Genomic DNA, 12,849 nt, shown 5'->3' on the forward strand with positions numbered 1-12,849 from the left:
GTGAAGGTGTCCAGACCCCATGTGCAGCCAGAAAGGAGCTTGAGGAGACGGAGCCAGGAGTGTGCCTTTGTTTGCATTGTCTGGAGATGGGGGTCCAGGAGAGGCGACAGTCAAGGGTGACGCCAAGGTACTTAAGGGTGGGGGTGAGGGCGATAGGACGGCCATAAATGGTGACATAGAAGTCGAGGAGACGGAAGGAAGGGGTGGTTTTGGCTACAATGATCGCCTGGGTCTTAGGAGGATTGACCTTGAGCAACCACTGGTTGCACCAAGCGGTGAACCGGTCAAGATAGGATTGGAGAAGGTGTTTGGAGCGTTGCAGGGTGGGGGTGAGGGCAAGGAAGGCGGTGTCATTGGCGTACTGGAGAAGGTGGAGGGGGGGGGGGGGTTGAAGGCGGCGGCATGTCCGCCGTATACAAAAGGTATAGAAGAGGGCAGAGGACGGAACCTTGGGGCACACCGGCGGAGGGGTAGAAGGTGTAGGAATACGTGTTATGGACGGTCAGCTGACATGCCGCAGCTGACTTGGTCACGGTAGGGTCTGCCGGGTAGAATCTGAGTACAACGCACTCTGTAGCCACTGATGTCTTTCAGAAGTGCAGCAGCTGGTGTGACATGGAGCGCTGCGCTGCACTTCCCTGCATGGCGAGCCGCGGCCCAGACGTGGGGGCGGTGCTGGGCCACAGCGCCACGCTGCTGCGACTGCAAGGTCTCTGGACCCCACCAGGGGGCGGCCGCACCGCTGCCAGCGCCCTCGCTGCCGCTGTCTCGCTGGCACTCGCGTGCGGGCTGGTCACCATGTCCCTCCTCAAGCTACTGATGGATCGTCCACGAGAACTCGAGGAGTTAATCGCATGCATCTTCAACGTGACAATGCACGGCGAAATGCTGGTCAAGGTAAGCAATTCCGATCCTCTTTTAACAACCTTCGTTAAGTTATTCACTTTCCCCAAAAGGTTTTCTTGTTCACGAGCGTACAGTTTTGTTATCAGACGTAGAGAATACCGAGGAGTTGTCATTAATTTTTAATCGTCACCACGAAAAAATGACACTAGATAATTTTTTTAAATTGAATTCACAGCATTAACGTTCCACAATAAATAAATAAATATTACTATGGAACATCAATACATTGTATCCAAGTTTTTAATATGTTTCCATTCCTCCAAAAACCGACGCAATATTTCATGAATATTATCAAATGTGCTAATGTATCTCAATTATCAGTCACACGCAGCCGACGATGGCCTAAGAAGCCGGACGCCATTTCATAACGAACTGTTGAATAATCATTATCGTGGAACATCAATACCGTATATTGAATTTTTTATTATGTGTCTGTTCAAATGGTTCAAATGGCTCTGAGCACTATGGGACTTAACTTCTGAGGTCATCAGTCCCATAGAACTTAGAACTACTTAAACCTAACTACCCTAAGGAAATCACATACATCCATGCCCGAGGCAGGATTTGAACCTGCGACCGGAGCGGTCGCGCGGTTCCAGACTGTAGCGCCTAGAACCGCTCGGCCATCCCGGCCGGCCTGTGTATGTTCCTCTAAGAACAGGCGGAATATTCCATAAAACTTTTTCTCTTTAGCACTAGGCTATTATAAAGGATTTAAGCGAGTTCACAGATTTGCTGTAGCTACTTTATACATATCACAACTGCTCCATATGGAATCCCCCTGCTGGCCTACTGGTTCTGCAGATATGAAGTCAATAATAGACTTCCTCTCACGGTTGTCGCAGAATGTCCCTATCAATCTGTACAAAAGCACCGTTGATGTGAGCCCACAGTTAGAGAAGCTCGCAGATAGAGAAGGAGTAAACACTGAATCTTTCATACGACTTCACACAAAAAAAAAACCTTTGTGTTAGAGCACAGAGCCCATGACGTGAATCGCTGAGTGTCCATCCCTTCATGGCCAATCCATTGGTTTCTCGATTTCCTTTTTAAGAATTCACAAACATCATGACGGAAGAGGGTAGTAGATCAAATCCACACTGCCCCTCTCCAGTTGTGGCACGAGCCAATTTTTGCAGTACATCCAGATACGTGTGTCCCGTAATGGTCTTTCACAGAAGAGAAAGGAACCACAAACTTTAAACCGTGAGACTGCACAGAACACATTAACTCTTAATGAATCTCGAATGTCCTGAAGGATAGCGTGGAGATTTTCTGTCCCCCAGATTCGCACATTGTCCTTATTCACGGTGCTCTTCACAAACAATGTTGCTTCATTACTGAGTTTCTCACAAAACCCATCCTCTACCATAAGCTGTTTCAACCGTGTCGAAAGTTCAAAGTATCTGACTTTGCTATCGGGAATTAGGGCTCATAACAATAGCAAGAGGTGAGGCTTCAGTTACAGTCGTGCCCTTACTATCTTCGAAACAATCGGTTGGGGTTTCTTCAGCTCTGTGGTTGGTCTGTTCGTCGACTTCTGAGGACTACGTGCGAAACTCGCCCATACGCAGTCAACTGTTTCTTCATTCAGTGCAGGCTGACCTGCTGATTTCCCCTTGCAGAGGTATCCTGAGCTCATACTGCGAAAAAACATTGCCGAGTGGGCTTGGCAATTGGAGGACTTTCGTTTAATTTCGTTCTGAAGTGTCGTTGCACTGTTACAGCAGACTGATCCTAACTGCTAACTGCTGCGCTCTCACAGCAGGAATCTGGTGTGTGGCTGCAACGATACAAAAACTTTGAGTGTTGAATTTTGAGTCAGTCTGTCAATTAATGTAGCTACAGTGAATTTATAAAATCGCTTCAGTCATTTATAACAACCTCGTATATGGCTCTCAAGTCTGCCCACAGTATTTATCGAAACAACTGACATCGCATGGTTTTGGCTGGTTGTTACTGCTGGCTATTTAGCACTTACCAGTGTCCGCATTTATGACTGTATGAAGTCATCATTTGAAAGTCACACATGCACGATAGAGTTTCTTCGAGACAGATGACAGTAGCGTGTTGAGAGCCTTCCGTGCATGCGCCAGGTGACAGGTGCTGCCACCAAATGTTGCTGTTGCTAGGGGCCAAACTAAAATCGTTAATACACGGAACCTCCAATATGTGGCACAGTAACTGCCGTTGAAAATTCTAGTTTCTCTCTATACGTAATGGCTGCAAGTCCAGGGTTGCAAGCTGTATTTAACTGGAATACTGAATCCCTATTTATTAAGTCATACGAATGAGTATTGCCTCCTTTATCACACAGTTCCAGAAAGAAGAAACTATGGATAACATTTTTGTCCTTTCGTACATTACGCGGTGTTCTGTACTAAGGCACTGGACTGCTATTGTAGATTTATCCGGTTGGCCCAGATGTGTATGACGATGGTGTTTATCATATTCGTCTTGCACTGTACAAATCCGGCCAATCTACGTCATTCCCAACTTACATATACATCTACATCTACATCCATACTCCGCAAGCCACCTGACGGTGTGTGGCGGAGGGTACCTTGAGTGCCTCTATCGGATCTCCCTTCTATTCCAGTCTCGTATTGTTCGTGGAAAGAAGGATTGTCGGTATGCTTCTGTGTGGGCTCTAATCTCTCTGATTTTATCCTCATGGTCTCTTCGCGAGATATACGTAGGAGGGAGCAATATACTGCTTGACTCCTCGGTGAAGTTATGTTCTCAAAACTTCAATAAAAGTCCGTACCGAGCTACTGAGCGTCTCTCCTGCAGAGTCTTCCACTGGAATTTATCTATCATCTCCGTAACGCTTTCGCGATTACTAAATGATCCTGTAACGAAGCGCGCTGCTCTCCGTTGGATCTTCTCTACCTCTTCTATCAAACCTATCTGGTACGGATCCCACACTGCTGAGCAGTATTCAAGCAGAGGGCGAACAAGCGTACTGTAACCTACTTCCTTTGTTTTCGGATTGCATTTCCTTAGGATTCTTCCAATGAATCTCAGACTTAGAATCAGTTCTTGTCGGAACGGGGCCAAGAACCATATACTGAACATATTTGCAGGTAAACCTGAAAGGTCTGATTTTTCTTTGCTTCAGGTACATGTCTGCAGGTCTGATACACATTGAGACCCCATTCCGCAGTACTGCAGAACTCTACTAGATGGCCCAAAACAAAATAGTGTGGCTCATCTCCATTTTATCGATAGTCTGCACCGTTTTATTTTAGGTCATCTGGCGGCATGTTACGGTATTGTGTCGTGGGGATTTCAGTATGTGTCAGTACTGCAGAAATGTTGTTCCCAGTAAACAAAAGATTAATTACGTAACTTTAATTTTTCGAGGTGATAGTTAAAACTTCGTAAAGACCTCTTTCAAGCACACCAGACGACATTTTAGGCACACTCAGGAGACACCATGATAGTATAAACACTGCCTCTAGCTTTGATTACCAGGAGAGGAAGAGAGTCTACAAGATTTCTCAGCTATGTCATATCCATATAACGATTATATATAGTTGAGCTAATAAATTGCAAGGATACTAGTTGCTCAGTTCACCTGGTGGTTCATATATTTCCAGACATTTTTGTGGCATTAAGATCTCGTGGTTTAGCGAGACAGTTGGAATGCAGAAAGTTATCTGAGGAACAAGCAGCTCTGTGAGAGTGGCTATTGTCATCTCAGAATGCGAACTCATCATGAAGATGTTGAATAAGGGCAGCACTTAGTCACTGATAATGCTGAAACGAATAAGGTGGTTCCTGTTTTGAGTACATCGATAGAAAAATGAAATGTTCTCTGTAATAATCTCTAGATGAGATCAGCATATGCATCTGTACAGATAAATAAGTCACAAATGATGAAAGGAGAAGCCTGCAATTCAAAATAAATTATACTTACGAAAAAAAATCTACTATGGAGGTTCGCTAGTGTTCACTTACACCTATCCATAGACACTGCTTCAGGCATTATAGAAATTATTAGATATAGCTAAAACATTTTACATTAAATAACCTAACAACTACACCTCTTATCGAGGGTGCATCTCCATCCACTGACTCATCTTAATTTTGTTTTTGTAACCATGTTATTGGCTTCTCTTCGCTAGCTGGGTTTAGCTTTAAATATATTTAGTCTTATTTGATATATGTTCTGGCCAATCATGTCAGCCATTGCAGTTATCCTTCCTTGTAACTGAGGGTAACTGTACTCACGGCTCTTGATGTTCGGATGCTCTATAAACTCTCTTATTGTCATCGGATTTTCAACATATTAGAGTGCGGGGGCACTTCCCTACAACTTTTACATGTTACAAATACAAGTGCCCTAAGCATGAACCAGCTTTCAATAAACATTTTCTTTTTATGAACATACACATATAATAATTTATAATTTTAACTTACCCTTTTGCTTTTTTCGTATATACATTACAAAACTCTAATTTTCTTGCCACCGATCAAGGAGTTTCAATATCACAGAATACACGCTTCATAATTGCAGGTACACAGTGTGGTGTCACTGCCAGACACCACACTTGCTAGGTGGTAGCTTAAATCGGCCGCGGTCCATTAGTACTTGTCGGACCCGCGTGTCGCCACTGTGTGATCGCAGACCGAGCGCCACCACACGGCAGGTCTCGAGAGACGTACGAGAACTCGCCCCAGTTGTACGACGACGTTGCTAGCGACTATACGGACGAAGCCATTTCTCTCATTTGCCGAGAGACAGTTAGAATAGCCTTCAGCTAAGTTAATGGCTACGACTTAGCAAGGCGCCATTAGCCTTAAATAGCTTGTATATAAAGAGTCACTTGTATGGCCACAATCTCCAGATGTCTCATCAAGAACGATGTATACAAGGATGTATTAAAAGTTAAGTATATTCCAAAGATACGTATTTTCTTTATCACATTCATTAAGTCTCCTGTTTCAGACCTCACTCCATCCTTCGTGAGTTAGCGCGTGCATCTTGGCCGCCTCTTTCAATTAGTGTGCGTAGTGTTGGCAAGTCTGCCGACACTACACACAGTTACAGAATACTTGTAATCGATATAAGTGTTACAGACATTAGGTCCATTCGACGCCCTGCATCATTTGGAAAGAAGCAAACCGTACTACGCGTCCGCAGAGAGTTATCGTGTTGTTTGGTCCATTGAAGGCGCAACTTTATGTGCCACTGTGAGACATAGAATTCTTCTCATTTGTGTCAGTTAAGCGGGAAAGTCGACCGAGAAATGTGGATGACATGCAATCCATAAAGCGATATTGAGAACAGAATAAAATATTCAGAGGCAATTCCTTTCAGCGCGTTCTCGTACTTGGCAAACCAATAGCAACCACATCGACTGAAAGAAGTACGAGGGTTGTCCAGAAAGTAAGTTCCGATAGGTCGCTAAATGGAAACCACAGTAAAAATCAGAAACATTTTATTTGCAAGTGTTAGCTACACTTTCCAGATACTTCTCTACATAGTCGCCGCTCCGACTTAGACATTTGTCGGCGCGTTATACCAAATTTCCAACACCATCGCCATTGAAGGCAGTCGCCTGTGCTTTCCGACAATTCTCTACGCTGGTCTATAGCACGTAGCCTGCGCCCAAGTGTTGTCTTCGTACCCAGCGTTTCATGTGAACGGATATGATACTCAGGACGAGCCAACTAGGGCTGTGTTGTGGGTGATATAACACTTCCCATCGAAAAGGCTGCAGGAGCGTCTTCACTGCCCCTGCTGAGTGTGACTGAGAACTGCCATGAAGAAGGAAGTGCGTGGCAGCTGTGTCAGGTGGGCTGCATCCATTAAGGCGAAGCCTGTCTGTGGGCCCTCCTACTTGGTGGGAGACATTGTTGTTCTAGGCACCTTTACTCGCCCACAGTGCGCTCACAACTGAAAACAGCGTCTTGATGCAATCGACGGTCATACTAGAGACATTATCCAACACATCTGTGCAAAGCTTCATTGGTTTTTCACTGTGGTGTCCATTTCGTGAGCGATCGGAACTTACTTTCTGGACGACCCTTGTACGTCCATGTGTGGATGGCTGATAACCGTCGGTACCCGCTCACGAATAAAAAGACGCCCATGAGGTCCAAGTCATTGGAGCCTTACATGAAAAGACTATAGAGGTAAAATTAGAAAACTCCAGCACACACAGAGGCATATCAAAAATCGTTCTTCCCACCCACAGTTCGAGACTATAAGAGGAAAGGGGTAGGGGATGGGGGAGAACAGTGGAACTAGAAGTATTCTGCCAAACATCATAACGGGGCTTAATGGGCTAAAGATGTAAATATAAATGTAGCCATAGATTTAGTTCTACGATTATATTGACAACTATCTAACTGTAAGGAGCTGTCTTTAATATAGCAGGTTCATTGATAAACAACCCAAGTCACGGCATGAGACTCCACAACGTTGTAGCAGTGTGTTGGGAAGAGGCTAGCTAACCGCTAGCTAGAGTGACGTTGCTATAAAAGGTCCACACACGCTCAGGTGACACAGGCACCAACTGTACACAGAGCTAGGAAGAAGGCATCACAGAAGTAACAGCTTCCTCAGCAAGGCGACTCCCCCAACTCTCCCCCTGTCCGAAGAATCTGACTAGAACCTGTGTTTCACCAACACTTTTCTCTGTCCGTACAGTTGATGTGCTTCGTTGCGCAAGGACCAACCTTGCGTGAGTTGGTGCAACTGCTGTCCGAAATTTGGAAGGACAACAGCAGCAGTGAACGCAGTGAGGACACTCGGCGTCGTTACCGAAGACTCGGAGACCGCCTGTTCATGGCTCTCGTGGTAAGGAGGACAGCCGGCCGCCGTGGCCGAGCGGTTCTTGGCGCTTCATTCTGGAACCGGGCGACCGCTGCGGTCGCAGGTTCGAATTCTGCCTCGGGCATATATATGCGTGATCTCCTTACGTTAGTTAGGTTTAAGTAGTTCTAAGTTCTAGGGGACTGTAGCCTCAGATGTTAAGTCCCATAGTGCTAAGAGCCATTTGAACCATTTGTAAGGAGGACAACGTGTCTAGACGTAACTTACGATTAGCACTATATGTTGGCTTCCCAAACCCAGTATCCTTGGCCCGATAGCGTCTGTTTCATTGAAATAAAACTCTTTTTTTTTACGTTGGAAAAGAAGGTCAGAGCTTGATTTCCACTACAGTTAAATATGTTTCCGTATGTTACCGACTGGTCTTGTGAAGAAATAACGTTGGAAAACCATTAGAATGTGTGACTGCAGTTCTGGAGAAGAGCTTGGAGTCCACCTGGATACGCGATTGGTAGAATTATGAAGTATTCTTGATAAATGAAGACCCGCAACAGCTGTTAAGTGATCCTTTATTGAAACGACCGGTTTCGCTGCTTATAGCTGCATCTTCAGATATACGAGGGTTGTTTTCTTAAGTTTGGGCCGTTCGCGCGTATAGTCCCGTAGTTCGCGCGGACGCCGCAACAAGCCACCGCGCCACTTGCCGGCATCCTTCCCGTTCACACTGATGCAAGTTGCAGCTCTGTAGCTGACGTGTACGCATCGCTGTGCTACTTTATAATGTATACGATTATTGAATCGCCCGCCGCGTGTGAGATACGGTCAGTGATACGTTTCTTGACCGCGAGAAGCCTAACAGTTGCAGAAATTCATCGTCAGTTAACAGAAGTTTATGGCTTGACTGCAATGAGTGAAGGTAAAGTGCGTCAATGGGTTAGAGAGTTTAAAAATGACCGTCAAAACGTCCATGACAAAGAACGCTCAGGCCGGCCCTCTGTGATCACTGATGATTTGGTGGCTGCAGTCGAAACAAAGATTCGTGAGGACAGAAGATTTACAATTTCCACTCTTTCTTTGGAATTTCCACAAGTTTCAAGAGCGGTTTTGTACAAAATTGCGTCTGAAAACCTAAACTTTAAGAAACTGTGTTCTCGGTGGGTACCCAGACTCCTCACAGAGGACCACAAAGGGAAGAGATTTGCCACTTCATTGGACTTTTTGATTCGTTACGAGGAATAAGGGGATGACATGTTGAGTCAAATTGTCACTGGAGATGAAACATGGGTATCCCATATCACTCCCGAAAGCAAGCGACAATCGATGGAATGGCGACGCACAACCTCACCCGTCAAGGTCAAAGCCAAACAGACGCTGACAAAGCGCAAGATTCTGGGACCGGCGCGGTGTTTTGCTAGTGGACTTTATGTCACGAGGAACGACAATCAACTACCTTACTTCAGTTTGAGACGGCATTTAATGTATCGTCCAGAATCACTATACTTGCAAAAAAATTTTAACTCATCATTTCTAACAAGATTTCTCCTGTCAAACTTGCTAAATCCGCACCGCCCTGGGAAAAAGATTCACATGGCGTCATAATGGACTTGTAGCATAGGAGTATAGTACGAAGAGTACCATACGTGCTCAACCAGCGGATCTCAACAGTTTCGGTTATTTTTAAAACATGTTTGTCTAAGGAATATTGAATTTCATGCTACTCATTTTCTCGTTTAGAAGAAGCATAAAAACATTTATAAATAACTAGAGCGTGGACCCAAGTGACAGAAGTATTAAAACTAGCAGCATCATCGAAAGAGGATGTTACTGATTTCCAGTAGAAAGTTTTCGTCTCTTCAGTTCACTGTCAATTGCTGTAAATACAGATTGAGCTGCATTACTCTTCAGTTAAACCAGACCAAAACCGTTCCTTCACTTAAAAAGACAAAAATCGTACAACATAGCGAACTAGCAAAGACAGTTCACTTTGGTTAGAAACACTTGTAGTTTCGTCTGCCGTTAAGGAAAAATTTTTATCATTGAGAATTGCTTCATTTTGATTGTCCAGAACTTCGCCAGTCCAGTTCAACAATTCTGAAGAAGTATTTTTGCTGACGCATGTGGATTTTCCACTCCCAAATTTAACTCAGTTTTCAAGATTAATGTCGCTTTTTAGTGCTATCTTACGAATTACAGCTTCATTTTTCATTGTGTGAGGACTTTCTTCCTTACTAAGGAAATACAGACTTCGAACTAAAGAAGACTGTGCTTGGCGATTTAACACTTTTTCAGTTTCATTTTGTTCAGTTATCTGCTTATGGATTGGAGTGTTTATTGCCTGCAGTTTACAATTTTCAAAGGCAGCGGCTTTTGCATGTTTTTCTGACTTGGCGTGCTTTTCAAGTTTTCGGGGCTTCCAGTAACTTTTACCTCTTTAGTTGTTACATTACGACAGCCTAGATGATATTTGAAATTCATACATTATTTTGAATTTTAATATTGTATTATTTTTTAAAACATTGTAGGAGAAAGATAAATTATAGAACAGTCTAGATCGCAAGGCATCTTTATTTAAAGGTGATTGGTTTCGTTCATCACTTGATCATCTTCAGATCTTCAACCATGTTGATGGACAATGACTGTTACATGGAGCAGGAACCGCTGATTGACGATAGTTGACTGTCGTTTTGTAATGTTTTATAATTAATTTTAAAAATTAATGTTGTATGCTGATGGGTATAAATTTCTCGGGGAGGGGAGAGAAGTTTTTAATTTCCGAGGGGTGAGGAAAATACCCCCGGGGCCATCCCCTGAATTCATCACTGAAAGAAGGCGTCCTCTAGTTGCGCCCAAAGCGGCATTTGTATGAATAGGGTAAGCTATACAGATAGCTTGACTCGCTTTGACGCCTGCTGGCATCCTGTCTAAATGCTGCATCTTCTGCGGAGATGCGCTCGGCGAGAGGTGCGGCATATTCGGTCGACATAGACACAGTCAGTATCACAATTTCATTGTCTGTGTGGATCAGCAGATTAAAATTTTCTTGTGTTGTTCAACCTTGTTTTCAAAACTGGACATAGTCTACTCCTGCAGATTGGAATGGTATGAGTACATGGTGGCTATTTGGTGTGTCTAACGTTACTGTAATTTATTATTATGACCAGAGGACCTGCACGTGTATTTCAGCGCCATCCATTGAAACTTCGGGAAAAACCGAATCATTGTCATAAGGCTCGTTGGTGTGTCATACCAAGAGACGGCACAAACACTTGACTGTAATGCTACGACCGCAGATAGAGCTGCTACGAGAAGGACTCAGGATGCAGTATGGCAAGAAGAGTAGGAACGGATCCTTCCAAAAGGAAACCACCACGATGTGACAGTGGGGTTGTTGAAATGGGTACCAGATATTTATTTATTTAGCGTACGTGAAGTAGAGTCAAGAAGACATGATAAATACATGAACAGACATAAGTACAGGTAATCCAGTAAAGCCATGAAAAAGCTGTTTGGCTCACCCAGGTAAGCTCTCAGTTCCCACGCCTTGAAAATGTGCCGCATGGTCTGCTACGCTCACTGAGGTGGACTTCTTCTCCTGTTTGCTCAGATTATACACACACACTACGTTTTCTGTTCGGATGCGATTTATATTCTTTCATTCATGCTGCAGAAGTTCAAAGCCCTTGGTTCTCTGTGGAGGATCAATAAGATATCGCCTGGAACCGCAAGACCGCTACGGTCGCAGGTTCGAATCCTGCCTCGGGCATGGATGTTTGTGATGTCCTTAGGTTAGTTAGGTTTAACTAGTTCTAAGTTCTAGGGGACTAATGACCTCAGCAGTTGAGTCCCATAGTGCTCAGAGCCATTTGAACCATTTTTGAATAAGATATCGCGCTTCAGGTGGAACATTCGTAGTCCAGATTTAATGCCATTTGCTATCAAATCATCAAGCTGCTGGGCCAGTCGCAGAGGTGGATTTCTATAATAAGGTAGATTCATGCTCAACCCAAGAATATCTTCATGGATGGAAAGATGAAGATGATTCATTATTTAGGAATATTTTTTCACTACGGCTTCTTATATTCTTAACAGAGGAGGAGCTATGTGGCTGAGTGTTGGAAGCCAACCAGCCGCTGTGGCCGAGCAGTTCTAGGGGCTTCAGTCCGGAACTGCGCTGCTGCAACGGTCGCAGGCTCAAATCCTGCTCCGGGCATGGATGTGTATAATGTCCTTAGGTCAGTTAGGTTTAGGTAGTTCTATGTCTAGTGGACTAATGACCTCAGATGTTAAGTCCCATAGTGCTTAGAGCCATTTGAACCATTTTTTTGTTGGAAGCCAGCATAAGAGGCCTTACTACACTCAGAAATGATTGTCATGATTGTATTGCTCTGGGTGTCTCTCTCATTTACCCACCGGTGCACAATATTCAACTGTAGAAAACACTAAACTGAGCGCCAAAGTTCGAAGTGTACCGGCTGATGCTCCCCACCTAATACTGCACAACTTCTGGATAACGTAGTTTCGTGTGCTTAACTTCCGAGAAGTTTTCGCTAGATGCTTCCTGAAAGATAGCGTCCTATCAACAGTTATTCCAAAGTAGTTTGGGTGACTTTGGTAGAGGAGCACTGAGTCATTCTTATGGACCTCCATTTTAAAATCTGCCAATTTGTTGTTTAAGTGAAAACTGCTCTCGCGTTTTTGCAAGTGTAAATTCATTCAATCTGTAGCGCAGAAGTTGCTCACTGAACAGCCAGCTACATAGTTCATTAACGCATCAGGAGGGTGGCAAGTCGCATAGCTAGAATCCTGTCTGCTTTCATAGTTTACTTCTTCAGTTAGTCTTACTAGGATGGCTAGGATATGTGCATGCTGTGTACGGATGCAGGAACTGGCTACAGTTCGCGAACAGCTGAGTGTGCTTTTGGTACGGTCAATCAAGCTCCTGCCTCGGGGTCTAGCGGTGGCGGAAAAAGTGGTGCGTCGCATGGGACACCTCAGGTGCCGCTTGTTTTGCCCGCGGGTTCTGCTTCTGAGACACCTCCTAGTGTATCCGACGCGTTAGATCCGTCCCCACTGCAAGGTGAGTGGTGGGTGGTAACGCGTTCGCATCACTTGAACTGGAGGACCATTGTGGAGACTGGCCGCCTGTTCTCGCCCGCTCA

At 44.5% G+C, this 12,849-nt stretch overlaps 1 protein-coding gene across 1 annotated transcript in view; it reads left to right on the forward strand.

Moving 5' to 3' along the window:
* The first annotated feature begins 615 nt into the window (after window positions 1-615).
* Window positions 616-12,849, forward strand: part of LOC126199642 (uncharacterized) — a 28,550-nt gene continuing 16,316 nt past the window's right edge. Inside the window, exon 1 of the mRNA XM_049936568.1 lies at window positions 616-897. Coding sequence (XP_049792525.1) covers window positions 616-897 — 282 coding nt within the window. The remainder of the gene's footprint in view (window positions 898-12,849) is intronic.

Source organism: Schistocerca nitens, chromosome 8, assembly GCF_023898315.1.
Source record: "Schistocerca nitens isolate TAMUIC-IGC-003100 chromosome 8, iqSchNite1.1, whole genome shotgun sequence".
Lineage (NCBI taxonomy): Eukaryota > Metazoa > Arthropoda > Insecta > Orthoptera > Acrididae > Schistocerca > Schistocerca nitens.